We start from the raw sequence: 27693 nt of genomic DNA, 5'->3' as shown, positions 1-27693 counted from the left end.
CACCAATCAGATTTGCAGTGTCATGTATCAGGATGTGATCTGCTTTACTTTGACACAAGCCTCTTAAGGCAGCAGCATGCATGGCACGCTGCCAGGGTCAGTGTGATGCAACAGGGATTCACTGGATGCCAGAGGATAATAAAGGACAGACTCACCTGTCCTGATTTTTCACACACATTTCTGAACACAGGCACGTTAAGGTCTTGATTCCCACCACAGTGCACAACACACCTGTACCTGTTCCTCCCAGGGGGGGAATCAACTTTGGCTGTGGTCAATAAAACTCAACTTAAAGAATAAGGGGGCAGCCACTTTACAAACACTCACACCTCAATAACAAATACCTCAAAGGCTGTTTTCTAGCAAGTTTTGGAGGTTAACTATTGAGGTTAATCCATTGCATCAGTTGCCACTTGTTTAAACTTCAGGGAAAGAACAGCTTTCCTGGCTTCTGTCTTCCAATTCCTCTTACTACAACGACTGTATATAATGTTATAAGGCTGGTACTCATATGTAAACATTAAGAGTGGGATAATCTTGTCAAGAGACAGATCTCAGTCATGTCTTATTGAGAAGTTCGTTATTCTCACTATCAAGACACTTTGCTTCCATTTGAAACTGTCAATGTCATCAATGTGAGTATTAAAGCAAGCTGCAGGAGCCATTTGTCTGGGTAATTTGTTTACCACTAGATGGTGTTGTTTTCTTTGACAGTATTTTTGAATGGCTGCAGCTGGTCACCAGGTGATATAAATTAGGGCAGGTAAGCCTAGTCTTTTGTTGGGAAGGTGAAGTGAGCACACGGTTCTTACCTTACCAATGCATATAACCTGAATCAACAAACTGGACCACATAAGTCAGATTCTTTTCAATGTAATAAATGGGAACATCACCCAAATGGAAAATTTGGTTTGGACATCGATTGAATGACTCTGGGTATGTGAATATATGTAAGGAACAACCACATCACCTCCCAAAGTGCCTGAAAAGGGAAGGCCAAGGACAGTAAAAAAATTTTTTTTTCAATTCAAATTTGCTTTATTGGCATGAACAGTGAGATGTTATTGCCAAAGCACATCAATTCATACAGTACATTATATATATTCACACACACTACACTCACCATATATCATACACCATATTCATTACATATTATATTCATCACATACATATCAACCATATATTACATATTTTATATACAGTAATGAACGATGGTGTCACCTATACAGCATATCTCAATGTCCTCACCCGATGAGGCGCGCTCACAAAACCTCCACCCAAAATCAAACACCATGGGATGGTGCGTCCCTCAGGCTGTGACAGGCAGACACATATTTAGCAGCCAGAGGAGCTGCTGACCCTTCCCCCAGGAGAACTGACAGTTTCTCTTCTGGGGTTAATGTTGGGAAGTTTGGTATCATTTTAGTAATTTCCCTGTAGTGGGAATCTCTCAGTAAAGTCACTACACAAGCTTTTGCATAGACCTCCACATGCCCATCCCAACGACAACTTCCTTTCAATTACTACAACGATACCTCTCTATCACAGCCTAAAAAATGACCTACACTTGCAGCTAATTCATGAGCTGATAAATTAGCATTTTTGACCAAGCAGCGAACTCCGGTCTAAAAATATGAGTCCAATGCAGAAGTGCTAAAAACTGCAGTTCATCAAGGATCCGCTTGAGGCTGGCTCCAGAAGTACCAGAAACCACGTGCACAACAATTCAAAAAGACGATCTTTACAGCAGAAATAAACATGTTTACAGCCTGGTTCAAAAGACGAGTGTACTCTGGATAGATCATTTCTCTCACTTCACACACGGGGGTGAATTTTTTTCTAACGCGGCAATTTCGAAGATATTGAGATTATGAGTCTTCCAATGAGAGGCACAGCTGACCTGATTGACAGGTGGGACCACTGTAGCTGTTGGCCAGGAGGCTCAAAGCCCGCCTCTTTACGTCACAATCGCTCAACAGCAACAGGATGGCTGCCACCACCGATCGGCCTCAAAACAGCGCTTCAGAAACAGATCGAGGTCACGTTATGTCCATATTTTATACAGTCTATGGTCGGACCTCAGGATGCTATGCTGTAGGGTGGAGCTTGTTACCGTTAAACTAGGAGACGTGCTTCATATCTGTACTTCCGGACAGTAGGGAGCAGTAACGCGCTCAAATGTTTAAAAACAAGAGAAGAAGAAACAGCCGGAAGTAAGGTGAGCCCCTCGGTGGTGTATCCAGAGGTGGCTCCATTGATGCGGATGGCCCTGAAGTAGATTGACATTGGTTAGAGGCCAAAAAGAAGTGAAATGGTACAGATTTTAAAGGTGCATTTAATGAATACATTGGAAATACATATAGGGACTTCACGCTAGTGTACACAGATGGTGCAAAGAAACCAGAAACAGAAGTGACTGGATTTGGGGTGGCGGTGACAGAAAAAGGGATTGGGATTAGCAGAAGAACATCAGATAAGTTAGGGGTCTACACAGTTGAGATGGTGGCAGTGTTGGTTGCTCTAAGGTGGGTGGAAGTGACAAAACAAAGGGTGGTGTTGGTGTGCTCAGACTCAGCCTCTGTCCTGGCGAGCCTGAAATCTTTCAGTTCCAACAGCCGTCAGGATATTTTATTTGAAGTCCCTCAGACAGTTACAAGAATAATAAATCAGGGAGGACAGGTGACATTTCTGTGGGTACCAGCTCATGTAGGGGTGAGGGGGAATGAGAGAGTGGTCGAGCTGGCCTAAAGGGCATTGAAGAAAGGAGACATTGAAATGCAAATAAACATAAGTAAAGCAGAGGTCAAGTGTGAGGTTTGGAGAAGGATCAACAGGGTGTGGCAAGAAAGGTGGGACAGAGAGGGGAAAGGGAGGCATTTCCACAAAATACAGAGAAGTGTTAGAGTAACAAGGGTAGGGAGTGGACAAAGGAGAGAGGAGATAGTGTTGACTAGGTTGAGGTTAGATGATTGTGCATTAAATCAAACACTGAAAATGATAGAGAAACATGAGATGGGTGTATGTGAGGGATGTCAAGAGGAGGAGTCTGTAGAGCGCATTATTTTAAGGTACAGTTTGAGACACAGAGAGAAAGGATGAGGAGGGAGCTTGGGGAATTGGGAGTAGGGGAGTTCACATTGAAAGGGGTAATGAGTATGGATGAGAGAGCACAGGTCAGGGTTTTGTTTGGGATTTTTCACAGGGTGTGAGGGGAAGAGGGAGGATGATGAGGGGTGGGGGTAGTTATTTGGATATAGGGAAAGAGGGATAAAAGTGTACAGGGAGTGTACGAATGTGCGTGCGTGTTTGTGTGTGTGTGTGTGTGTGTGTGTGTGTGTGTGGTTTTGGTTTGGTTTTGTAAGTTCACTGTCTGATCCGCACTCCGGAGCAGATGGGGGCGGTAATGCACCTACAAGCTGGATGCCAACCGCCTAGAAACACGATTCAGGAGAAGAAGAAGAAGACAACCGGAAGTATGTAGCTGTCAGTTTTGTAACAACAGTCGAGCGCTGCGCTTTGAATGCAGCAAACCTGGACTCCCTGTACCCATCCTGATGTGTTGACTGTTGTTAGAGACAGCAGCATGGATCCCCCAGAGACAGAGGGACAGGATGCTGCTGGTCCAGGCCCACATGAGAGCCCCAAACTCGAGCTGTCTGCAGCGATGCGGGCTAAGATCGAGAGGAACCGGCAGCGGGCGTTGATGCTCCGGCAAGCCCGCCTGGCGAGCCGCCCTTTGTCCGCCGTGGAGGGGGCGACCTCCGCCAAAGTGTCTAAAACCATCGACTCCGGAGCCGGCTTCTTCATCGACGAGGAGGGGGGCGGAGAGGAAGAGCAGAGGACGAGGAAGATTGTGCATCAGCCAGGTGCGTGTGTATGTGTGTGTGTGTGTGTGTGTGTGTGTGTGAGAGAGAGAGAGAGAGTGAGAGTGTGTGTGTGTGTTTGTGTGTGTGTGTGTGTGTGTGTGTGTGTGTGTGGAATTGGTAAAATTATCATGTTATGGGGACAACGATCTGTTTACACAGTCACGTCATGGGGACCTCTGGTGGTATGGGGACTGAGGAGCAGGTCCCCAGAAGGGAAACCCTTTGAAATAATATAGTAGTTGTTCTGAAGGTGCTGTGCTGATTTTTGGCTTTGGCCCATATAGGGCATGTTAACTAGTTAGTGTGAGTGTGTGAGCGGGGCTCAGTAGCCCCCAAGCGGCAACCTCCAGTCTAAACATATGAGTCCAATGCAGAAGTGTTAAAAGCTGCAGTTCATCGAGGATCCACTTGAGGCTGGCTCCGGAAGTACCAGAAGTCACATACACATGAATGGGAAAAAGCCGATCTTTACAGCAGAAATAAACATGTTTACAGCCTGGTTCAAAAGATGAGTGTAGTCTGGATAGCTCATTTTCTCAATTTCAAAGATATTGAGATTACTAGTCCTCCAATGAGAGGCACAGCTGCCTTCAGGAACACTGTAGCTGTTGGCTAGGAGGCTCAAACTCCGCCTCTTTACGTCACACTGGCTCGACAGAAGCAATATGGCTGCCGCCGACGATTTGGCCTCAGAACAGCTCTTCAGAAACAGATGGGTGACGTCACGAATACTACGTCCATATTTACGTCGTTTTGGAGGAGCTCCGAGGGGAGGGAGGGGAGGGGTTAGACGGAGTCCTGAAGACATGCTACATTCAAATTCATGCTAGTTTTTCGAGACTACCAACCCCAGCTTTGATAGATGTACTCTTTAATAAAATGGTATAGGAACACTTTTGTTAATCTGCAGGTTATATTAGATAAACAAAATGACAAGCTGCTGTCAAAGGAAGTCAAACTATGACAGCGTGATTGTCACTTTTCATTTGAAATATTTGTTTTTGTTAGCCTACATATTAACAGACATTTATAGTATAGTATTCTGTATTGTTGAAAATGTCTTGTTTATATTGGTCAACAGGACGTGGTGTATTTGCCTTAGCCTCATTCTCCAAAGTATGTTTTTCCAGAAAAATCCATATTGTAACAATATTTTTGATGGACTGTGAGAATATTGTAGACAAAAAACAACAACAAAAAAAAAAAGTATATCCTGGTTGGTAGTTAACTATACATACATTTTATTTGTTTTTAAGGTAAGATGTGTGGCGATAGTTCAATTGGAAGCGTGCCCCACCCTACCTCATAACATAAAAACGCTATTCATATTACACACCAAATCCAAGAGTATATAAAAGGTACAAAACAAGGTTTATACATGGAGTGCAATATACTTGGGAAAAACAAATACATGAAAATAAAAGGGTCGAATAATGCAATAGCACAAATTAAAACCTTAGTTCAGTTGTGTCACTGAGAAATAGGGAAACAATAGACATGGTATGCATTTGTTGTTACGTGTGGTTACAAAATTTTTAGGTCAACGTCAACATAACTGAAAGCAGGGTTTGTGTTTCCAACGTTCTTCTCAGATTCCTCCATTTGGTAAACCTCCGCTTTTCTTCTAATGACCTGTGGAGGTAAGAGTAGGGAGCAGAGTCAGCAGGTGTTATCAGTCTGAAGATGTTCTCACTGTATTCCTGCTGCAGCACTCACTCTGTCAAAGAAACACTTGAAGAGATGATACGTGATTGTGTCCTCTTTCAATAGCATGAGCCTTGAATCTACCTTCTCCCTCCAGCCTCCTGAAAGGAACAACACTGTCAGAATAAAACAGAACTCGATCACAGAACAGATAGACAATAGAGTATTGTTGTACCTGTAAGCAGGCTGATGATCAGCCCCACAATGATGGCTGTTACAGTACCAATGAGACTGTAGTAAAGATAGGAGGGAGAGTGCCAGTCTTCTTCTGGTGGATGACTGGTGGAGGAAGAGAATAGAAAATAATGCATGTCACTGTTTAAAGGAATATTACAACATTTCGGCAGTGATGTAAAATGCAATGAGATTTTTTTTACATAGTGGGCTCATGATGCAAGGATGGTAATATTATAGTTGTGTAATATATTTCAACTCCTTTTCCAGCTCAGAAACCTTAATTTGGTTCTTGTCTTTTAAAGTAGTCTTGTGAATACCTTTTAGAAATGTAACAATTGACACAAATAGCAAGACAGTTCTTTTAACTAGACCAGTGTGTTTTACTTTTTTTTTTACTTTGGTCTGCTTTTTTAAAGCAAAAAGCAGACCAAGAAAATCTCAAATCAGCCATTTCAGACCTCTGAAAAACAGAAAATCATGGTCTGGGAAAAGGCCAAGGTTATCCACTCCAAGAGCAACAGATACAAGCGTTGGATAAGGGAGGCTGTAGAGATCAGGAAGTGGGCTCAGAGGATAGTGAACCAGGATGGGGGGGCCTACATGTTGTCGCACACTTGGGATGCAGGACTGTCAGACAACAGGGGGCGTGGTCGTCCTCTATAAATCAGCTGACAGACACGTCACAACAACATCACGTGATCCCTCTGAAGAAGACTGCAGTAAGTTTGTAGTTGTAACGTCAACGTAGGAAAAGAAAACACACTGGTCTAGTTAAAAGAACTGTCTTGCTTTGGTATACAGTGTCAGACTTAATGGACCTCTTTGGACAGGTTACAGAAATGACAATTCCGTGGAAGGTACCAGTCAGGGATCACGATGTGTCATCTCGTATATTTGCCAAATTAAAATTTCTACAATGCCCAAAAATTCAGAGAATTCAACTATTTGAGTGAGGAATTCTGGTCACTTTGAATCCTGGGATTGAATCAGAAATAATCAACCCAACTCCAATCCTTAACAAAAAATGTACACATTGTTTTCTTGACCTTTTATACCTTTTATAGACAGACCTGACGGAGTTTGAATTCCAACCTTGAACTAATCTGCATTATGACAGTGTTGTTTTGGCGCCCAGGATCTGATGATTTCATATCTTTGTGAAAGCCTGATTGTAGTTGTTGTTTTGACAGTAGCTGATCTCCATCCCAGAGACCCAAATACCAAGCAAAGCCAAGAGTGACCTTGCTAGGACATCAGACTTTAGCAGATAAGATGTATTTTATTATAGTTGAGGGAGAACTTTGGTTTGTATGTGGTTACGGGGGACCACTCTCTTGTCTATCGCACCTTAAAAGGAACCCCGGCTCCCAAAACATATTTTCCTATTTGATCAATGTTTGTATCAGCTATATAAAAACGATAATAAAATCTCTCAAAGTATCTTAGTTTGTATAAAACTAGAAAAAATCTTTTCACTCGTAGATCGCCATTGTTCTTTGCGTCTCAATGATGTTTGGGTAGTGACGTCATTTGGTTGCAACAGACTGTTTTCTTCATGCGTGTCAGCTGAAGCATGTGATTCCTGGGTGCTCTGTGAAGGCTCTGATGAACTTATGTTATATTTGGGATCAGACTGTCTGTACAGTGTCTGACTGCCCTCGCTGAAAAAGTCATCATCTAAGGGGAAAAGATCCAGAGACTGACTGTCCTCCTGAAACTGTTCCTTCAGCTCATTTTCACATTTAGAGGCAGACACGTGGTCTTGAGTAATAAGTTGGTGCGCATCAGCTGGCCACTGTACCGCTGCATCAGATGTGTGTTTTCCTGTCTGATCAACATCACTCTTTTTTTTTTAAAGTTATATTTTTGGCCTTTTGCCTTTATTTGAGAGGACAGCTGAAGAGAGACAGGAAATGTGGGGAGCAGAGAGTGGGGGATGACATGCAGGAAATGGTTGACCGGCCGGGAATCGAACCAGCAACCCCTGCGACGAGGACTATAGCCTCTGTATGTGGGGCGCTTAGACCGCTAGGCCACCAGTGCCCCTCAACATCACTCTTATTTGGAGAACACTGTACACTTACACTCTGCTGTGTTGACTGATCGGGGGACTCGTCGTCAGCTTCCTCCGTGATCGTGGTCATGGTCGTGGTCGTGATCATGCCCGATGGTTCGCCATCAGAGGCTACATATGCAGGTGCGGGATGTTGACATCCCCGCAGGAGGACATCCAGCGTCTCCTGCATATGGCGTTTCCTCGAGCGGACTTCACTCTTTTCCCGTGGGCGTTTTGTCTGTTTATGAACGAAAACTGACGGCACAGCATTTGTCTTCAGTCTCCGTCACTAACTAGCAGCACCTGTGAGCTCTTTCACCAGCGTGGGTCGGCTAAATGCATCAAATGCATCTGGAGTGAAGTGGCGAGAACATAGCCGCGGGTCCTTCAGAAGTTGTGTACGTCCACAAGCAATGTCCCACTGCTTTTTTCTCTTTTTGTCTCATGGAAAGCTGTGTAGACTTTTATCAGTTCCCTTGTTTCCCTTGGACTGGAAATTACACCCAAGTGCAGCACAGTGTGGCATTATTATGGTTTTCACGCTCCTGAAAGCCAGCGAGTAAACACGGTGAAAACCAGAGGCTCGGCAAGACGCAACCATTACACATCATCAACCCAGCATGCATTGCGCTAGTAAAACAACGGCTGCGCCTGTAGGTTAGAATATGTGTTATTTCACTCTTTAAAGAAATAACAACTCTTCATGTCTATTTAACAAAGCATTCTAGTATGAGACAAACATTAAAGTAGATTTATGCCTATTAGTCCCCACAGTCGGGTTCCTTTTAATACAATACATATTTTATTAGTCTCATTCTTGAAACATGCTTGGGTTTCTATGATAGCCTAACCCGACCATACTCTTAGCTGCTTTGAGTTGATGCAGTGGATACAATTTGGGCTCCTTGATCTTGAGCCAGTTTATATTATGATTCGGGGAGATTTATCATCTTGCGTCCATGAATTCCAAGGCAGCTTCAAGGTACTAAGTATGACAGGCTATGAGATAAGGTTTAGACACTTATGTAATAACCTAATTATTATTTTATTACCAAATTGAACATCACAAGGTCCAATGGGGCTTTCATTCATAGATCATAATTTGTGTCCTTGAAAGCAAACCTGCCCTTTATTGCTAAAGCTAAACATTGCATCAATATGAAACCAGGATTAGTGTTCTGTTGCTCTCACAGTGCTTTCCCAAACTTCCCAAAATATTTCTGGTTCTAAAGGCTGATTTATACTTCTGCGTCGAATTGACGGCGTAGCCTACGCCGTAGGTCCGCGTAGCTCCCGTACCTACGCAGAGGCCTACGCACGTAGCTGACGTGCACCTCCTCCAAAATGTAACTACACGTAGAGCCGACGCGGACCGCAAGCTCTGTGATTGGTCCGCTCGACGGCTTTGTCTTTCCCGCATTCACAGCACTTCCGGGATCCCGGACATCGGCCACACATCGGCCGTGTATTTCATCTCCTCCTCTCTACTCTTCATGTAATCATGTCTGTATGATAAACAGCAACATGTATCAGCTGTAGATTAACAGAACACGCTCTGAATCGATGTGGAAAAGTAAACAGAGATCGTAGCGGGACCGGAAGCAGGCGGCCGGCTATCAGAGAGACCACACTGCCCTCAGGCATATCGGAGGAGAATTGCTGCGCGACACGGACACATCGACGCACAAGTATGTGGGGCTCATGTCCGCGTCAGCCCCTGCTGCGTAGGGGAGACGCAGAAGTATAAATCAGCCTTAATTCTAATGATTCCTATTCAATTCAACGGTTCATTTCAGTTGGTTACACACTTACCCGTTATCACTGTTTGGTGTAGTGGTGAAGCTTGGTTCTGTCGGCACAGCAGTGGAGGTCCAGTTAAAGCCTTCTGAAGCGGTTAAATTACAACCCTCTGTGGACAACGGCAGAGGTCGAGTCATGGAGGGAGGGGGCGGATAGATCAAAGATCCAACAACTACACACAAGGACGCAACCAAGCCTGACAACAGACCTGACAAACCTCCCTGTAGAAATCAAACCCAAGTGATCAGATTAATCCAACAATTTAAAGGATAATGCAGAAATCCTGGATTAAAAACAGGGTGGAAAGTAAACCTCAATCCCAATACTTTCAAAAAGATCAACACTCCGACACAGCTGTGCATGACTATTGTGTGATTGGAAATGTGACCTTGTTTTTTATCAGACTTGACAATTGATGGTTGCTCATTATGTCATGAGATAATAGAGACAAAATCAAGTACATTTGAAATGCATTAAGCGGCAACCAGACAGCACTTCTGTACCTCGAAGCTCATGAAAACTTTGTTTCTCTAAAACTTGAGATTTTAATATCATTGATTGCCCCTGCCCATGAAATTAAGAAACAGACAACAATAGTTATTTAATATTTGCAGGATACATTTTTATCAAGTGAAAGGAACAAAACTAAAAGATAAAAAGTCATATAAAAGGACGTCCTTACTTTGGAATTGACAAATGGGAACAGGATTCCTAAGGAGAAGACACCAAGTAAGGGACCTAAAGTGACACCAAGGATAGTGGTAGATGCCTGTTCAAGGAGAAACACAGTGTATTAAGGAACACAAAGGCTCTCTAAGTACCAAGAAGTTATTGTTTTCATTTAACAGAACTGCAATGCTTGTGTATTAACCTGTACCTGCACCATTCCTCCCAAGACAGAAGCCACTCCAGCAAGGGAAACGCACAGAGCTCCATAAAATAAACCTGCAGCCACATCACATCAGAAAGTTTAGTTTGTTAGGTTTCAGTCTTTGAATTCTGAGATGATATTCAACTGACAGTGTAAACAAGGACAATTCACTCACTCAGTCCTTTGGAGATCCAGAGCAGGTGTTTCTCGGACAATGTAGTGTGCGGCTTGATGAGGTCCTCAAGTGTCACTGTCGCTAGGGCATTGATGGAAGAAGATACTGTGCTGGAACATAGAAGAAAGAAAGAAAGAAAGAAAGAAAGAAAGAAAGAAAGAAAGAAAGAAAGAAAGAAAGAAAGAAAGAAAGAAAGAAAGAAAGAAAAGGAGGAATAAATGAAGAAAGACATAAAAAAAAAGGAAGGAATATATGAAGAAAGAGGAAAGAAATTGATAAATGAAATAAGAAAGAAGGAAGAAAAAAGAAGAGACAGAAAAAAGGAAGGAATATATGAAGAAATAAGAATGAAAAGAATAAATGAAAAAAGGAAAGAAAAAAAGAAAAGGAGGAATAAATGAAGAAAGGAGGAAAAAAGAAAGAAAGGAAGTAAGAAAGAAAGAAATCACAAATATGAATGTAACTCTTCCTCCATTTTTTTAACAGTAATGGTAGAGGTGGACATTCTCTCAGCTGATATGAGATGCTGGTCTCATCAGATATTATTGATTTGTTGTATTATAAATATCATAAATACAACAAATCACAGAAATTGATGGTAAGCATAAATTTCAAACTTGTACACCTAGTTAAAACAGCTGGGTGCAACAAAAGGATCATTGTGTGATTTAGATCTGAGGAGCAAAAACAACTTTAAAGTTGACTGAAAACCTTAGAGCGCCGCTGTACACTGCAGCAAGGAAAAGTCCAGGAAGGCCAGGGTAATTTGTCAAGGTGCCCATCACCAAATATGGAATCAGCTGTAGAGACGGAAGGTAGGGATTAACGTGTTCCAGAGTTTTTAGTTGGACGTATAAAGACAAATAGTCATCTCTCAGTCATACCTGATCAGGGGTAGAGACAAGTCCAGCAGTCCATGGGTCACAGTTCTTAAAGACCGAGAAGAGGCACAGTCCTGCAAACACTGAGGACGCCAAAAAGATGGAAAGACCTAACTGGTTGATGAACAGAGCTCTGAAAAGAAGGGATAGATGCATGACAAAAACATTCACAGGATGACAAAAACTATAACACCTGATGTGGCTCTTGCAAATCTGGCTTCTAAAAAGCACTTAAATGTATTACAATTGATACATTTTCTTGTATTCAAAAAAACAAAACAAGTACAGACCCTCGGAGGTTAAGGCAAATGCAGATTAAGCAACATGAATCAACATGATTACAGACTGCGATGTGTTAATGAGGGGAGCAAAGATAATCTTTTATGTCGATGACATGATCCTATTTCGTATAAAACCTTATAGTTATACTTCCTTCCCTTGTGTGCTTCCCTCCTGGTTGATTACTTCTAATTAGTTTCACCTGTGTCTTGTGTCACACCTGTGTTAATTACCCTGTGAGTATTTAGTCTCTCTATTTCCCCTCTCCTTTTGTCAGTTCATTGAGTCTTGTTTGCATCTTTCCCCCTGTGTTTTCTCGTGCTTCTTGAACGGATTACGCTTCTGGATCTTGTTGGACTTCTTTATAAGGAAGTTTTTGTTTATCTCTATCGCTATCTCTATGACACTTTCAGGGTGGACAGCACCCCTCTGCTTGGCGTCAGGGTCTTGTCTCACCTTGTTGGGATTCTATTTGGCATGACCACCTGCTATTTATAGCCCCTTAACGAGGTCTCGTTACCATGACATTCTAAAACACCCTCCCACCCCTTTATCATCTGTTGTTTAAGTAGAATTTAACTAAATGTGGATATACATTTTTACATACTACTTCAGATTAATATTTATTACAAAATGATATTTTCTTCATTCAGTTTAAGATTCTACCATTTGTTTTCTTCTACAATGTGTCTTTTCCTTGTTATGGAAAAAGATTAAAGATAAGGAATAACTAAACCACACACAAAAGACAACATTTCAAATTTGACAAACTCTGATTGTCTGTTTAAAACATTGAACTTTAGCTCAGCCATTTAAAATAATCTCCCACCTGTTTTATTTACCTGTTTTATTTACCTGTTTTATTATTTTTACTTTTATCTTATGTAAAGAGACTTTGAGTATTAAGAAAAGCGCTATATAAATCCTATGAATTATTATTATTATTATATTTACAAACAAACAAAAAAACTTTGTAAAGCATGATCCCTCTTGAAATGTTGGTTCCTGTGTTAGAATAAATTATAAAAATGTGACTCACAATCTAGCATGAGTTATGCTTTTGCAGGCGACGTATCTCTGAATCTGTGCCTGGTTAGTCCCATAAACAACAATCCAGCTAACAGTTCCTCCAATGGTTATTGTCCAAAACGTGTGTCTCCTCAGGGGATCCGGATCAAAGCTGGAGAAACACAATAAGAGCAAGGTTACCAATACAGTAAAAGGGAAGTTAATAGCCTTGGTTTAACAGTCAGACAAGTATTACCTTGCAAGTTCCAAAACATACCCAATCCTTAAAACTGTTGTTTAATTTTAGAATCGAAAATATATCCATTCTCTTTTAGGCATTGGACAAAATATGGTAACTTAATATTTCTCTCTTTTACAGACTTACTCCAAAAAGTTGAGTCTCCCTCCCTGTTTTGAGTCTGAAATGATGGTGGATACTCCGCCTTGTAAAAGCACAGTCTTGATGATCACAGCAAGGTAGCCTGCAAGCATTATTCCCACCTAGAGGATTTAAAAGGCAACTGTGGTTTGGTATCCACTTCAACCCGTTTCACTCTATTTAGCAATTTCAAACAATGATACATGGATTATTTGTAAAGCATCCCACAAAAACTTGAATTACCCAAAAAGGATTGGGATTTGGACAGAAATGTGCTTACATGTCATCACTGTACCCAATTTTACATCTCCAATGGTGCTTCCCTTGCTGCACACTGCTTTACAATGATTCTGATGTAAAACACGTTCACACAATCCTCAATATGGGGCTACAGGGATCTGGCTTACTTAATGGAATTTGAAAATGATGTCATGTTACAACATACCAATGTCATGTTTTCATATTGTTTTATCAAGAAGTTTACCTGAAACACATCAGTCCACACCACCGCCTTCAGTCCACCCTGTAACAGACAACAAAGACAACATCTCTGTTTAAATTCAGACATTTAGTAGGTCTACATGCTGTATAAAACACACATTGCAAGCCCTCTCCCTGCATTAAAAATAAGGCTTCACTTCCTACAAATACTTTGTTTACTTGTGCCTACAGTGCACATCAATTTCCATCCATCCATCCATCCGTCAACTTTCTTCCCTTTGATCTATCCACCAATATCTCTATCCATCGCTGCATCCATCCATCTATCCATTCATCTTTTTATCCAGTCGTCCTTCTGTCCATTGATCTATCCACCCATCCATTATTCCAACCATCCATTCTCCCATCCATCAAACCAACCTCCATCATTCTGTTAATCCAGCTATCCATTCAGCTTTCTCACCTTCCATCCATCTATTCATCTAGCCTTCCTTCCATCCATCTATTCATTCATTAATTCGTCTATCCATCAGTCAACCTTCTGCCCTGATCCATCCATCCATCCATCATACCCTACAAACAGTGGAGTCTCCCTCTGCTGGCAGTGAGAAAGAATGCAGGCTTATTGTGCTAATGGAAACAGAGGCTATGCTAACCTTGTGTAAACACTCTGAGTATAAATTATAAAAAGTAAGTGATAATTTAACAAATTTACAAACCACTGTGCAGTAAAGAGTACACACAGCTCCTGTTGAAATAATTCCACCCCACAGATTCAAACTGGTAACTGCAGAGAGAGAGAGAGAGAGAGAGAGAGAGAGATCACACAGTGCTCACTTAATGGCATCAAACCAAGCACTGAATCAGACCACTGTTGGTCTAAAACAACAGACCTTGGCTTAAAGCTAGTGCTGGGCCATAAATGACAATTCCGCTGTAGAGGATCTGTAATTAAGAAAGACAGAAAAATGAATATACATTAGCCTCAGATGAAGAATTTAGATTACACGCAGGATGAAAAAATCCATGACAAATTCCTCTGACTTTCTTTTTACTCACTGCCTGAACAATGAAGAGTACAGTTGCAATCAGACGTGTTGTTCTGTTGAAACGCAGCTCCAGGTACTTTGTAAAGAAAAAAATAGACTTATGATTGTTAATTCCTACTTGTTTTTTGTACTAGTACAACTTAACTATCTGTATCTGATAACAAAAGCACACACACCTCATAAACACTGGCGATGGAGAGTCTGTAGTAGACTGGGAGGAAAGTCTCAGATGTTACCATTACTGACACTACATAGGCGACTGAAAACAGAATGAGGTTGGCTCCGAAGCGATACACCTGCAAAGTGAGTTTTGAAACAGTAAGACTCTATAAAAGCTGTCAACACAAAGCTATCAGACTACAATCGTCCCCATGGATCAGTGGCAGTGAGTTCCTCTGGTGTCACATTTAGAATGATAGACTCAAATTATACTATCAGAAGGGTGATGTCATACTGCTGTGTGTCAGGTTACAGGTTATAGTTAGCATATTAATGACAGCTTAAAATGAAACAGTAGAATACAATGTTTATCAATGATGATACAAAAGTCATCTATTTGAGTGTATTTAATGTTGTGTGGGTATTAGTGTTTGTATGACAGCTGCTCATAAAGATAGTTGTGATTTAAAATATTTAAGGAGAGTACATTGTTTAACATAATTTTCAACAGTACGGTAAAACAATGCAGTGGATGGGAGCCTCACACCAGGAGGTTTTTTCTCTGGTGCTTTGCAAAGAGGAGATGTTGACAAAAATCTTAGGCGACACTAAAAAGACCAACAGGATGTTCATGAAGTTGAAGTAGTCTACAGTTACATAAAGGTACTTTTTTAAAAACTGAAATGTCAAAGGTATTCATTGTTGTAGGATGTTTTCTGTTTGCTTTTTCACAAGAGTCTAATTTTATGGCAGTTATAATCATGATGTAGCTGGTGACTATGTGGGACAGTTGGTCGTCTCTCATCAGAAGGTCAGGGGGTTCAATCCCAGGTCCCGCTGTCCAAAGTGCTGAAGAGTCTTTGGGCAAGACACTTAACCTCAAACTTCCCTGGAGACTATGCCATGGGTGTGTGAATGGGATTAGTTAAAACTGATGGGCTCTTTACAGAGCAGCTTCTGCCACCAGTATGAATTTGGTGTGAAGACTAGAGGAAGCGCTATAAACAGTGCATTTAGATACTATTTACAAAGAGACACCTCAGTCAAGAGCAAAGAAAATGTTAGAGGACAAGTGGAAGATAAGATTTCTTAAAATTTTCACTCAAAAAAAGATTTTTGCACTAATACACTTCATGTCAACTTCTTCATTTGAGATATATTCACCTTCATTTGAGTTGTATTATAGCAGCACTTCTCTAGGTTTAAGACCATCTTGTACTTGAAATAAGATGACAAAGTTTAATTTAAGCATTTTGAGATATAATGTCTTCTCATAGTGAGCTGGATATACTAATATTCAGTCATGTTTTTCTTTAGGATAAGTCAGCTATGCTCTAAAGGAGGTGTTTCATTGTGTGCATGTAGTTTGAGGATGTATATTTTGATCTGATTTAGAAGAAACAGTGCCTGAAAACTGAAACCCACCCTTAAAAACAACTTATCTTTCTTTCTTTTATCAATGGAGCTGTTTTCTGATAGATTCTCAAATAAAATGCATTTACTTAAATCAAGTAAAGGGTTTGTCTTAAATCAAGATTATCCGTCTTCTACAAATAAGATCTCAGCTTGAAAAATGTCTGAAATGTAAAATAAACCTTGTTTCTTCTAAATTAAAACTCAAAGTCCCTCTATCTTGCTCAAATGTTACTTGTAAAGTAAATTGATCTTAAATCAAGTGAGAGAAGACATTTTGACTAAAATTGAGACAATTTCACTTGGTAAGATTTTGAGTTTTTGAAGTGTAATTTGGAGATGACTAAGTATAAAAGTATGTCAGTGTTTATTTAAATTTAACCTGCACAGGGTATTGTGTCAGCCTTACCTCAGCTGGGTTGGACAGCACAGTGATGGATGACATAAAGTTGGCAGTCAGAGACAAGGAGACAGGCAGGGCTGTCAGTCTTCGCCCTCCTGTTAAGAAATCCCTGGAGTCTCCCTTCCTGCTGACCCAGGCATAGTAGAAACCAACCGCCGCAGACACCACCAGCATGAGAGCCAACACCACATAATCCGCTACCACCAGAGAGCCAGCTACAAGAAAGTCCCCGGACATTTTGATCAAAACTGGAAAATAAACTAGAAAACCTGATACGTTACCTTATAACTAGACAATAGAGTTCAAAGTTTAAGGGACTGCTTTACTGACATGAGAATTGCACAACATAATGTAGTTAAGCGGTGTGAATCAACCTGTGCAATAAAACACCTTGTGAAGATAAACAGTCAGACACTGTCTGTCTGGATCTATGCAGATAGGTTCACTGTTAATTATACACTTCTGTCTCAGCATTACAGACATTATGCAGGAAGATCAGTGTTGCAGGTTATTTGGCTGGCTGACAGTGTCTTAGTTTTATTCTGATTGTCACTATTATCCTAACAACATAGAGAAAATTCACCCCCTGTACAGTGTGTGCTGATCAAGAAATGATCTATCCAGACTACACTCGTTTTTTGAACCAGCCTGTAAACATGTTTATTTCTGCTGTAAAGATCGTCTTCTTTGAATTGGTGTGTATGTGGTTTCTGGTACTTCTGGAGCCAGCCTCAAGCGGATCCTTGATGAGCACTTTTAGCTATGAGATCCCGTCATGTACATAATATAAATAACATGAGGATATTTAGTCTGTTAAATAAAAGAACAAGGTATAGATCTGATCTATGAGAGAGGTAACCTTAAATCACTTCTGCTTTGACTTCCAAGGGGGGGCAGGACCTGGCACGCCCCCGATATAACGGCAGGGAAAACACTGTCAGGTATCAGGCTGAAGTCTTACACAGCATGCAGCATAAGACCACAAGTAATCTATATACGAACTTTAAAACCACTTCACCCAGTCTAGCATCACTACAGGACCACGGAACAACTCTGCTCTGCAACCAAAGAGGACACTCGTGCTTCCCTCTCGTGTGGGTGTGCGCTCACACACACATGCGTGAACATGTGAACCCAGCAGACCATCGTATGGTGAAATATAGATTTCCATATATTTATATTTATATTTTATATATTTTTTCTCTTTATTTAAACTCGAAAATCATTGAGGGCAAGCCCTCATTTACAATGACGACGAGTATATAAAAGAAACATTAAAATGCATGACAAGCAAATAAAAGATATAACCCTAAAAGAATGATGATCAATTAAAAACAGACGACAGTTAAAAGTAATGTTACAACCATTGAAAAAATAATGTTACACAAAGTTAGTGAAAACAGGTACAATCAGAGGTTAAACATTTTAAAACTAATGATTTAAAATGATTAAAAGAAACCAGTGCATTTATTTTTAAAGTGCTTTGCAGGGAGTTCCATGCAGATGGTGCAAATACGCAAAAGGCAGATTTTCCCAGCTCAGAATTAACTCTGGGAACCTGGAGAGTGAGCCAACCAGTTGATCTGGTATGTTTTGCCCCAGAAGACCAAACTAGCATCGAAGATAAATATGACGGTAGCATTCCAATAAGTGCTTTATAAATAAACAGGTAAAAATGCAAATCACGTCTTTCTGCCAGAGAAGACCATCCCACCTTTTGGTAAAGTATACAACGATGAGTGCTGTAACTATCACCAGTAATAAAACGTAGGGCAGAGTGAAATACAGCATCAAGTGGCTTTAATGTAGAGGCTGAAGCATGCCTGTACAATATGTCACCGTAATCGAGGACTGATAAAAATGTTGCCTCTATCAGAGTTTTCCTGCAGTGGAGAGGAAAACAGGACTTGTTTCTGTAAAAAAAGCCGATCTTTTGTCGAAGTCTACTTGACAAATTTAAAATATGACTTTTAAAAGTTACTTTCTCGTCTATCCAGATGCCGAGATATTTGTAAATCTTCACCCTTTCTATTTCGGTGCCTGCATTGGAATTGATGATGAATTTACTCAGATTAATATGTTTGGACCTGGAAAAGAGCATGAATCTAGTTTTCTCAGCATTTAAGACCAACCTATGAAGCACAGTTAAAACAAACGTGACCAGCTTAGACTGAATGAATGTGGGAGGAGTGCACAGAACTTTCAGCACAGAGCGCCTCGTCAGAAGTTGATCAAATAAATATAAAATTGCGTATTGTTTGGTTCATAGGGCATACTGAACTGTGACTACTGTATCGAACGGTTCGATACAGACACACGTATTGTTGCACCCCTACCAAGTAGCTAGTTTCTCTATCAGCACACACTGTACGGGGGTGAATTTATGAGGATTACCAATTTTTGCCCAAATAAGGACATGACTGACTTGACTCCCGGACAGGAACACATAGCTGTTGGCTAGGAGGCTCAAACTCCGCCTCTTTACGTCACACTAAGTTTGGTTGAGTTCCGCAAATTTCAATATGGCTGCCGTCGTCGATTGGCTTCAAAACAGCGCTCAGGATCAGATGGGTGACGTCACGGATACTACGTCCATTATTTATACAGTCTATGGAACATACATGTCAAAATATAAACCAATAATACCAAATGGATTGAATTGGAAGAAGAGGTCGCTACACACAAACTTTTGCAGTGTCAACACAATATCACAAAAAGATGAATAAAATGTTATAGAACGCAATCTCTCACTGTTAATGATGCAATACACAGCTATATGAATGGGCCAGTGACAAATAAGGGTTGGTATGATGTCCAAATCAAAAATATGCTTTAAACTTGTTAAAACAACTTCTTAGATGTTTGTTTGAATGTATAGTTTGCATTTCTGTTGGTGTCATAGTTTTTTATATGACATTTCTACCATTTTTAACCAATTAAAGAATCACAGTCCCAATAAAATGTCAAATGGTGTAACCACAAAAGTATGACAAATATGAAATAATTCACCCTCATAGAAGTGTACAAGTGTACTGGTACAAATAAGTGATTTGTTATGAAATATCATCTCAAAGTATATTTAAAATATTTTATTACTAAACTTAGATAATATGGGTTTTGTTGCACTGAGCAAGTTGGTATGTCTTAGACATTAATGTTTTCTCTCTATTCTTGGGTCAGTTGGTTTAAAATTATTTAAAATTTAATTTTTACAGTGTAGTAGAGAGCTAAAATCATATTCACAGTCACTTTTTTGCGCAATATCAGATTTTTATTGGTTACATTGGTTACACCAATTGACATTTATCGGTTACACCAACTGACCATACTATCTGTATGAGAACGACAAGCAACTGACACATGACATTGAATGAAAAGTCATGGAGTAAAATGATTTTGGTATTTTAATGAATGTGAACACACTAATAGATTTTTCTTTCATTAACACTAATCTTAACAATCCAAAGCTTGATCCGTAAGGCAACTGGACTCTTCTGTGTTGGGCCATGCGTCTGTGGAGAGGTTTAGTTTCACCAGTTTTTTTAGTTTTCTGTATTCATACAGAAATAGCCACACCCCTTCAGGTAGCATTAGGCTTTGGACATGTGTAAGAAATAGTGACCAAGTCTTGTTGTATTTCTCAACTGACCTGCGTAAGGAGTACCTAATTTTCTCTAACTTTAGGAACATAATCAGCTCATGAATCCGGGGAGCCTATTTTTAACATCTGGCAAAAGACACTTCGGATGGAAACTAGCCTTTTGGCAAACTCTGGCATATTTACAGAAATGTTTAGTATTTTTGTATGTTCCTTTCAAATGAAAGATAAAATGAAATAGATAAATGTTATTTACCTGTCAACAGGCTGACTAATAGCCCCACACTGATGGCTGTGATTGTTCCAATAGGACTGAAGTATAGGTACGACAGAGTACCAGTTATCAGCCAGGAGAGACCTGAAAATATTTAAACTTCAAAAAGGGAGGCCGGCTGATAGAAATATCTAGAGTCAACAGGCTCTTAATGTAATGTAGTGTTAGACCGTGACAGGACAGATGATACGTTTTATTTCGTCGTCAGCTGAACAATTCCGTCTCCCCGCCTGCTGACTCCACATAAAAATTCCTGTGATGTCCCTTTTAAACACACAAACACACTAACTGTTTTTTGGCAGCGGGGCATTTTGACAGTTAACAGCATACAGATAAAGAACAAGGTGTGCTAGTAGAGCTTCTGAAGTCATGCAGTGTAATAAGCCCAACCATTTTGCCTGGAGGGAAAGTTCAAATGTATTCAATCAAGGAGGAAACATTTAAAAATTAAAAAGGGACCGCTTTATATGTGACTCAAATGCTTCACTGTAAATTTTGATTTTAAATATTTGTTTTCTGATATTTCTGGAGGGCATTTTTGTCTTTATTAGATAGGCAAAGACAGGAAATATGGGGAGGAGTGCATTGGGGGAGACCCTCTGTATATAAGGGAAGCACATGTTCAATAGTCAGAGGGCTCCATCTGTCAAAACCATAGCCTAGCTCATATTGAATCTCTTGCTACCAGTGGTGGACAGTAACAAAGTAAATTCACTTCAGTACTGTACTAAAGTATATTTTTTGAGTATCTGTACTTTACTTGAGTATTGTTTTTTGGGGAACTTGTTACTTTTACTCCTCTACATTCAGAAGATAATTACTGTACTTTTGACTCCTCTACATTTCTATCAGTGCTCGAGTTACTCACTACTTTAGCTTTGAAGTCAGCTCATGAGTTTCCTTCTCTTTTCTGAAATCTGATCCTAACACAGTGAACTGTGTTTGTGTAGTTCTGTTTGTCTCAGTGGTTTAGTCGTACCTGTATATCGTGTGTCTCCATGGTTGAACGTGGAGCAAACACAGAGCATCACTCAGATCAGACAGTTCATGTAGAGGTGGTAATGATAGTTATAATTCTCCACCTGAGCACCATGTCCATATCTGCAGCCCGTGTTAGAGGTTTTTGAAATGAAGAATGATACGTATGGTTTGAAATGTTCTCCCTGTTTCTGCCCAAACATACAAACATTCACAGTCCAACCTGAGAGAGCGTGTTGAGCTATGTAACGTTTGTTTCATTCCAGATGAACATTTCAAACTAAGGTGTCTGTGCTTGGAGTAACTTAGTGTCTGTTTTTATTCATAGTTTTTAGTGATTTCAAGTAATGTTTTCTAAATAAACCGAACGTATTCTTGACTGCATTTATGTATTGTGAAAATACAACATTTTGAGATTTTTACAGTGCTTTAAATACTTAAATATTTTTAAGAGCAAGTACTTCTTCACTTTAACTTAAGTAATAATTTAACAGAGCAACTTTCACTTGTATTGGAGAAATATTTGACCAGGAGTATCTATACTTTGACTGAAGTCATGAAGCTGTGTTCTTTGTCCACCATGGCTAGCTACATTGGCACTGAAACAGAATAAACATACAACATCTCACTAATTTGATCTCATGCTAAATAACTAAATATAGTAGTATGCAGTCTTGTCTATAGGGAGTGTGGGGCAGAGTAGTGTGTATAGTCTCTTCTGTTCGGAAACAAATGTCTCCATATACATGTATCTATTAGACCTACATCTTCAAAGATTGTATTTACCTTCTTGTACAGAGACTTTTTCTCAGATTGTACATTTAAGTCTCCTCCACATATTAAAGGGCCCTCTGTTTCTGCTACTATAATATTTGTGATTTTCTGAAAAAAGCCAACCTCACTTCCCGGGCATGCGTATATGTTCAAAAGAGTAACAGTTTTACCATCTATATTCCCTCTTACTAAAATGTACCTACCCTCTTTATCTCCCATTTCATGTACTTTTTCAAAATTTAGCCTGCTAGAGATGAGAATAGCAACTCCTCTTCTATGTCCTGATTTTATATGACGAGAAGAACGTGTGTGTGCGTGTGTGTGTGTGTGTGTGTGTGCGGATGATGCGGATAATTAAATGTGTGTGTGACTTTTGTCTGCAGCTCCTGTGATCAAACCTGACTACTTGGTTTGTGATGAATGTGAAAAACCCTTCATGGACTCGTACCTCAGCAACAGCTTCGACCTGAGTGTCTGCGATAAGTGCAGGTAAGGTGTTCATTCACTGATCCATTGTTTCCTATATTTAATATAAAACAGAAACATGTATTATTTATTCTCTAAACACTGTAACAAGTTGTTAGGAAGAAATCTGGTCTGATTCACCTGACACAGGAGATTCATCTTGAAACTGGATTATGATTAGAGAAACCTTTGATGGAAAAAATCACGAGGGTGGGGTTTTTGGAACTTTTGAGCCAGTCTAACATTTATATGATGGATCTATAGGAAAAATGTGTTTATATTCTGCACTATGAGCGTTACAGGTGTCATTAAAAACTCCTTATTCTAACCACCACTGACCCCTTTGCAGTAATAACAATAACACACAGTCTTTATACTTACCCTTCAGTCAGATTTTTAAATCTGATCATCATTTTAGATTTGTATTCATTTGTTGTGAAGCACAAGAGGTCTGTTCTTTTTTTTTTTGTATTGTTGTGCTTTTTTGCCACCCCCTTAGACCAAAATTACTCAGTGATTCCATGTTGGTTGGTCCTACTCTTGTTTTTTAAAATTCATGTGCATTTTGTGCGCATGTAATCTGGATTTTGTCCGGTAGAGACTTCACAGAATAAAAAGCTTATTAGAGGCTGAGGTTGGACCTAGTGCTGCCTGACGTGCTGAAGCAACACTGAAACTTTTAATGAATGTAAAAATATGATTAACTCAGTCAACAAAAAATATGGTAACCCTGCTCACCCTCTCTCCTAACCCAATCAAAAGATTAGATGAATAGAATATCCCGGCCTCTAACCATATGACCCGTTATTTACCTAATCAATGTGACCACACTGTAAACCATATCATAAAGATAAGATAAGATAAGATAAGATAGTCCTTTACTCGTCCCACAATGGGGAAATTCAAGTGTCACAGTAGCAAAGTAAACAACAATAATAAACAATTAACCTACCATATACTTCAAAAATAGATACTATATACCTTTCAAATAACTTATGGCTCCTAAAGCAGTGGTCGGCAACTGGCGAAATTTGGCCCGCCCCCAATAATACCTGGCCCTCCAGATGACTATGATCCATTTGATTAAAAACTGAGTTGAAAAAAATTATATTTGATATCACAAAAACGACAATTCCACACAAATTTCAGAACATTTATTAAAGTAGCATCTGCTTGACTTCGGATGCACACTGACTTAAACTTTATTGGCTCATGCGCGCTCTGAGAAAAAGGAGGAAAAAAGAAAACTCGCTCTCTGTGTGACACTGCAACTGACAAAATGCACAATCCCTTTCATTGAATTACAAAATAACAAGCTTGGCTCAAAGATCAAATAAATAAAATGAAATTAAACAAAAGCAGCAAGTTCTGCTTGAATTTTTACGCACACCAGCTTGTGACAGGACATTAGTCAATGTGCATTCTTAGAAAAAGGAGGAAAAAAGGAAACTTGCTCTCTGTTTGCCACTGCAACAAAGTTCAAAATCTGCTTCTTTGAAATAAAACAAATAGCCAGCTTGGCGCAAAGATCAAATTAATGAAAGCAGCAAGTTCTGCTTGACTTTGGACACGCACAGGCTTGTGGTGGGAAATTGGGACATATGCAGCTGCGCACCTGAAATTGAAACCTTGATGGCATTCATTGAAGAAAAGCTCGACTCACAAGTATAGGTAGAGGGAAACATTGTGAGCACATAAAAGGCGAGTCTCTTAATCCACCTGTACTCCTCTGAGCATGCAATCCAAAAATCCTCCACGGATTGCGCACTGAGCGCATCGCTGACCAGGGAGCTTGTTTGAAAATCAATAAGCTCCAGCTGAAATGTTTATTATTAAAATGGTAATTATTTAACCATTAACTCTGAAAAGACAGTGCATGATTAAGTGATCAAAGACAGCAGCTTTATTACTGTCTGTTTAATCAGGCACAGACACAGAGTGGAGCCAAAACAGTAATAACAGCAAATTCATTGATTTTAAATAATTAACTTTATTAAATAAAATTTTTGTACAAGATATACGCCTGTAGATGAGAAAAAAAGTTCAAGAGACAGTCCTGAAAAGTATTGCCTGATGAAGATGTAATTTTAGCCCACCAATGAGTTGGTTAGAAAAAAATTTGGCCCCAGGCCAAACTTAGTTGCCGACCCCTGCCCTAAAGGGTCATGTCAAAAAGTTGTTACTGGTTCTCAAAGTGGGGTCCTTGGACCCCTGGGACCCCTGGGGGTCCGCGAACCATAGCGTCGGGGTCCGTGAAATAATTAGAATACATTTCTAATTAATTATAAAATTGTGCTGTGTCATTAAACAGCATATAAACCATTGTTAGGATATGCAAGGGATATGCCAGTCTTGCTACTGTTCATTTTCTGAAAGCTTTTAAGATCAATTACTTGAAAAGTATAAATGCTGTCATGTTGAGTCCACAAGGAATGAAATGACCCTCTGTTTTAAAGTATACCAGTGGTATTTACATGATTCAAATTGAAGTGTTTTGTGTTTATCACTATGGAACAGGTCTGAAGTATTTAGATTGATACGTTTTACAATACAAATAGTTCCGAGGGCATCTATAAGTGCAAATTGTAGTAAGCATGTGCTTAATCTATGTTATAATTATGAGGGGGTCTTTGTAAAATGTTCTCACCTGTAAGGGGTCACTGGCTCCAAAAAGTTTGAGAACCTCTGGCTTAAGGAACCTGCACAGAGTTAGAGCAGGAATGTGATTCCAAATAGATAAATATAGTATTTCCAAAATCCATTTCAATCTAAGAAACATGTACGTATTTCATTAAAGCAGCTCTGCAGATACAGAGTGCTCATAGAGGAGTTTACTCTTTCCAATCCAATCCTCTTTATTTATACAGCACATTAAAAAAAAACAATTTAGTTTAGCAAAGTGCTACACAGTGAGGTAAAATAAGTTCAAACACACAGAACATAAAACACTGTCAGAAAATAATATAGAATCATAATAAAAGAATCATAATAAAACACATAAAAGAACTTTTAAAAATAGTTAAAAAAATAAATAATAAAACATAAATAAAATAAAAACACTGTAAGAGCAAATATTTCTCCTCAGATCATGAGGATTATTTATTTATTTCGACAGTCACTTGTTGAAAACCAGTCTGATGTATTGACGTCGGTCGCCTTCTTTTCCATCAGAGACAACGAGGAGAAACATAAGCTGATCTCCAGAACAGAGGCCAAGCAGCAGTACCTGCTGAAGGACTGTGACCTGGACAAGAGAGAGCCGGCACTCAGGTTCATCCTAAAGAAGAACCCTCACAACCCACGCTGGGGGGACATGAAGCTCTACCTCAAAGTACAGGTAGAGTGTGAAGGACCGGGGCGGTGTGTTTGTTGAGAGAGAGAGAGAGAGAGAGAGAGAGAGAGATCACACAGTGCCCACTGTCTGGTGTGCCTCACTTAATGAGGGAGAGACTGCCTGCTTCTCAGCAGATTTGCAAATCACATATTTTAAGTACAAAGAGTGTTGGACTGTTGCTGTGACTAAGTGTTGATGATCTGGGAAATTTTACAATTGTCTAGCATTTATGGACAAAACAGCCATCCAGGAAATAATCTGAGCATGTTTATTTGTACACACAGGTGGAGAAGAGATGTATGGAGGTGTGGGGTTCAGAGGAGGCTCTGGAGGAAGCCAAAGAGACGAGGGAGGACAATAAAGAGGTGCAGAAACAAAAACGCTTCAACAAGAAGGTGAAAGGTGAGTTTCCTGTTTGGAAAACAAAAAGCTCAGTTTCATCATCATCATGTGGCTCAATCAGACCTCGTGTTCCATTTCTCTGTGTTTCAGAGCTGCGCAGGGCGGTGAGGAGCAGCATGTGGACCAAAGACACCAGCGTTCACCAGCACCAGTACGGACCAGAAGAGGTGGTGGACCCCGAGGAGGATCTCTACAAGAAAACCTGCACCACCTGCGGACATGAACTCACCTACGAGAAGATGTAGACTCACTCTGAATCTGTTAAAGGTTCAGTCTGCGAGGAGCAGACGTCGCTGGAACCACACCTTCCTATCTGCAGTTTTTCTACTGTTATTTATTTTGAATAAACACTCTACCTGTTCACACACGGGGCCAAAACACTCCTCTGGGATCAAACAGCTGTTATAGACCTCAACCTAAGTCTAATTATTTTTAGCATTAACTCCTCAGACTGCCTTTCTGGTCAACTGAATATAACAACACTTCCTGTTTTCACATATCAGCCCTCTCAATGGGCAATCAAAAGGAACAGTATTGAAACGTCAAAGTGAAACTTGTGTAATGATCAATAAACTCTGCTGCTCTCAGAAAGTAGGGTCATTTAGAAAATTAGGATTTCATGTTTTTGGATGCAAGACTGAATCAAGATGTTTACCTGCCAGATGTTGAGTCACCTGTTAATTATTAAATTCAGGTGTTTCATTCCGGCCCCTTATCTCCAGTGAAGAGTGATCTTAACACTTCAACACATTTTGGACGGTGCCATGCTTCCAACTTTGTGGCAACATTTCAGGGAAAAGCCCTTTTTTATTCCAACATGACCGAGCCCCAGTGCTCAAAGTACGGACTATAAAGACATGACAGAGACCTGACCTCAACCCCATCGAGCGCCTTTAGGATGAACTGCGAGCCAGGACTTCTTGTCCAACATCAGTGCCTGATATCATAAATGCTCTGCAGAATGAGTGGACTAGGATTCACACTCCAACATCTGTGGAAAGCCTTCAAGAAGAGTGGATGCTGTTAGAGCTGCAAAAAGGGGGACCAACTCTGCATCAGTGTGTTTGATTATGTCATTACAGTCCCTGTTGGTGTCATGGTCAGATGTTTGTCCATAAAGTGTCTGAATATGAACTCAAACATTTAAAGTGTTCATTAAACATTTCTGGATTCTCTGATTTGAAGAGAAATTTAGGGAACAAGAAAA

The 27693-nt window shown here is 40.0% G+C and overlaps 2 protein-coding genes across 2 annotated transcripts; one reads left to right on the top strand and one right to left on the bottom strand.

The window, feature by feature from the left end:
* The first annotated feature begins 3453 nt into the window (after positions 1-3453).
* xpa (xeroderma pigmentosum, complementation group A) lies at positions 3454-27693 on the top strand. Its single transcript, XM_034688905.1, has 5 exons — positions 3454-3866; positions 22669-22774; positions 25922-26087; positions 26369-26486; positions 26577-27693. The coding sequence occupies exons 1-5, from the start codon at positions 3521-3523 to the stop codon at positions 26729-26731; spliced, it is 891 nt and encodes a 296-aa protein (XP_034544796.1). The 5' UTR covers positions 3454-3520; the 3' UTR covers positions 26732-27693.
* On the bottom strand, positions 5087-16898 carry LOC117816569 (sodium-coupled monocarboxylate transporter 1-like). The gene is made up of 17 exons (XM_034688901.1): positions 16668-16898; positions 14863-14982; positions 14697-14762; positions 14531-14582; positions 14357-14424; positions 13681-13719; positions 13203-13318; positions 12849-12989; positions 11534-11663; positions 11361-11449; positions 10650-10759; positions 10481-10548; positions 10286-10372; positions 9616-9824; positions 5746-5849; positions 5583-5671; positions 5087-5498 (listed from the first exon to the last, which is right to left on the bottom strand). Exons 1-17 carry the CDS (start codon positions 16896-16898, stop codon positions 5391-5393), a joined length of 1827 nt encoding a protein of 608 aa, XP_034544792.1. The 3' UTR covers positions 5087-5390.

Source organism: Notolabrus celidotus, chromosome 7, assembly GCF_009762535.1.
Source record: "Notolabrus celidotus isolate fNotCel1 chromosome 7, fNotCel1.pri, whole genome shotgun sequence".
Classification (NCBI taxonomy): domain Eukaryota; kingdom Metazoa; phylum Chordata; class Actinopteri; order Labriformes; family Labridae; genus Notolabrus; species Notolabrus celidotus.
The sequence above is the reverse complement of the archived record's forward strand: the minus strand, read 5'-3'. Positions and strand labels throughout refer to the sequence as shown.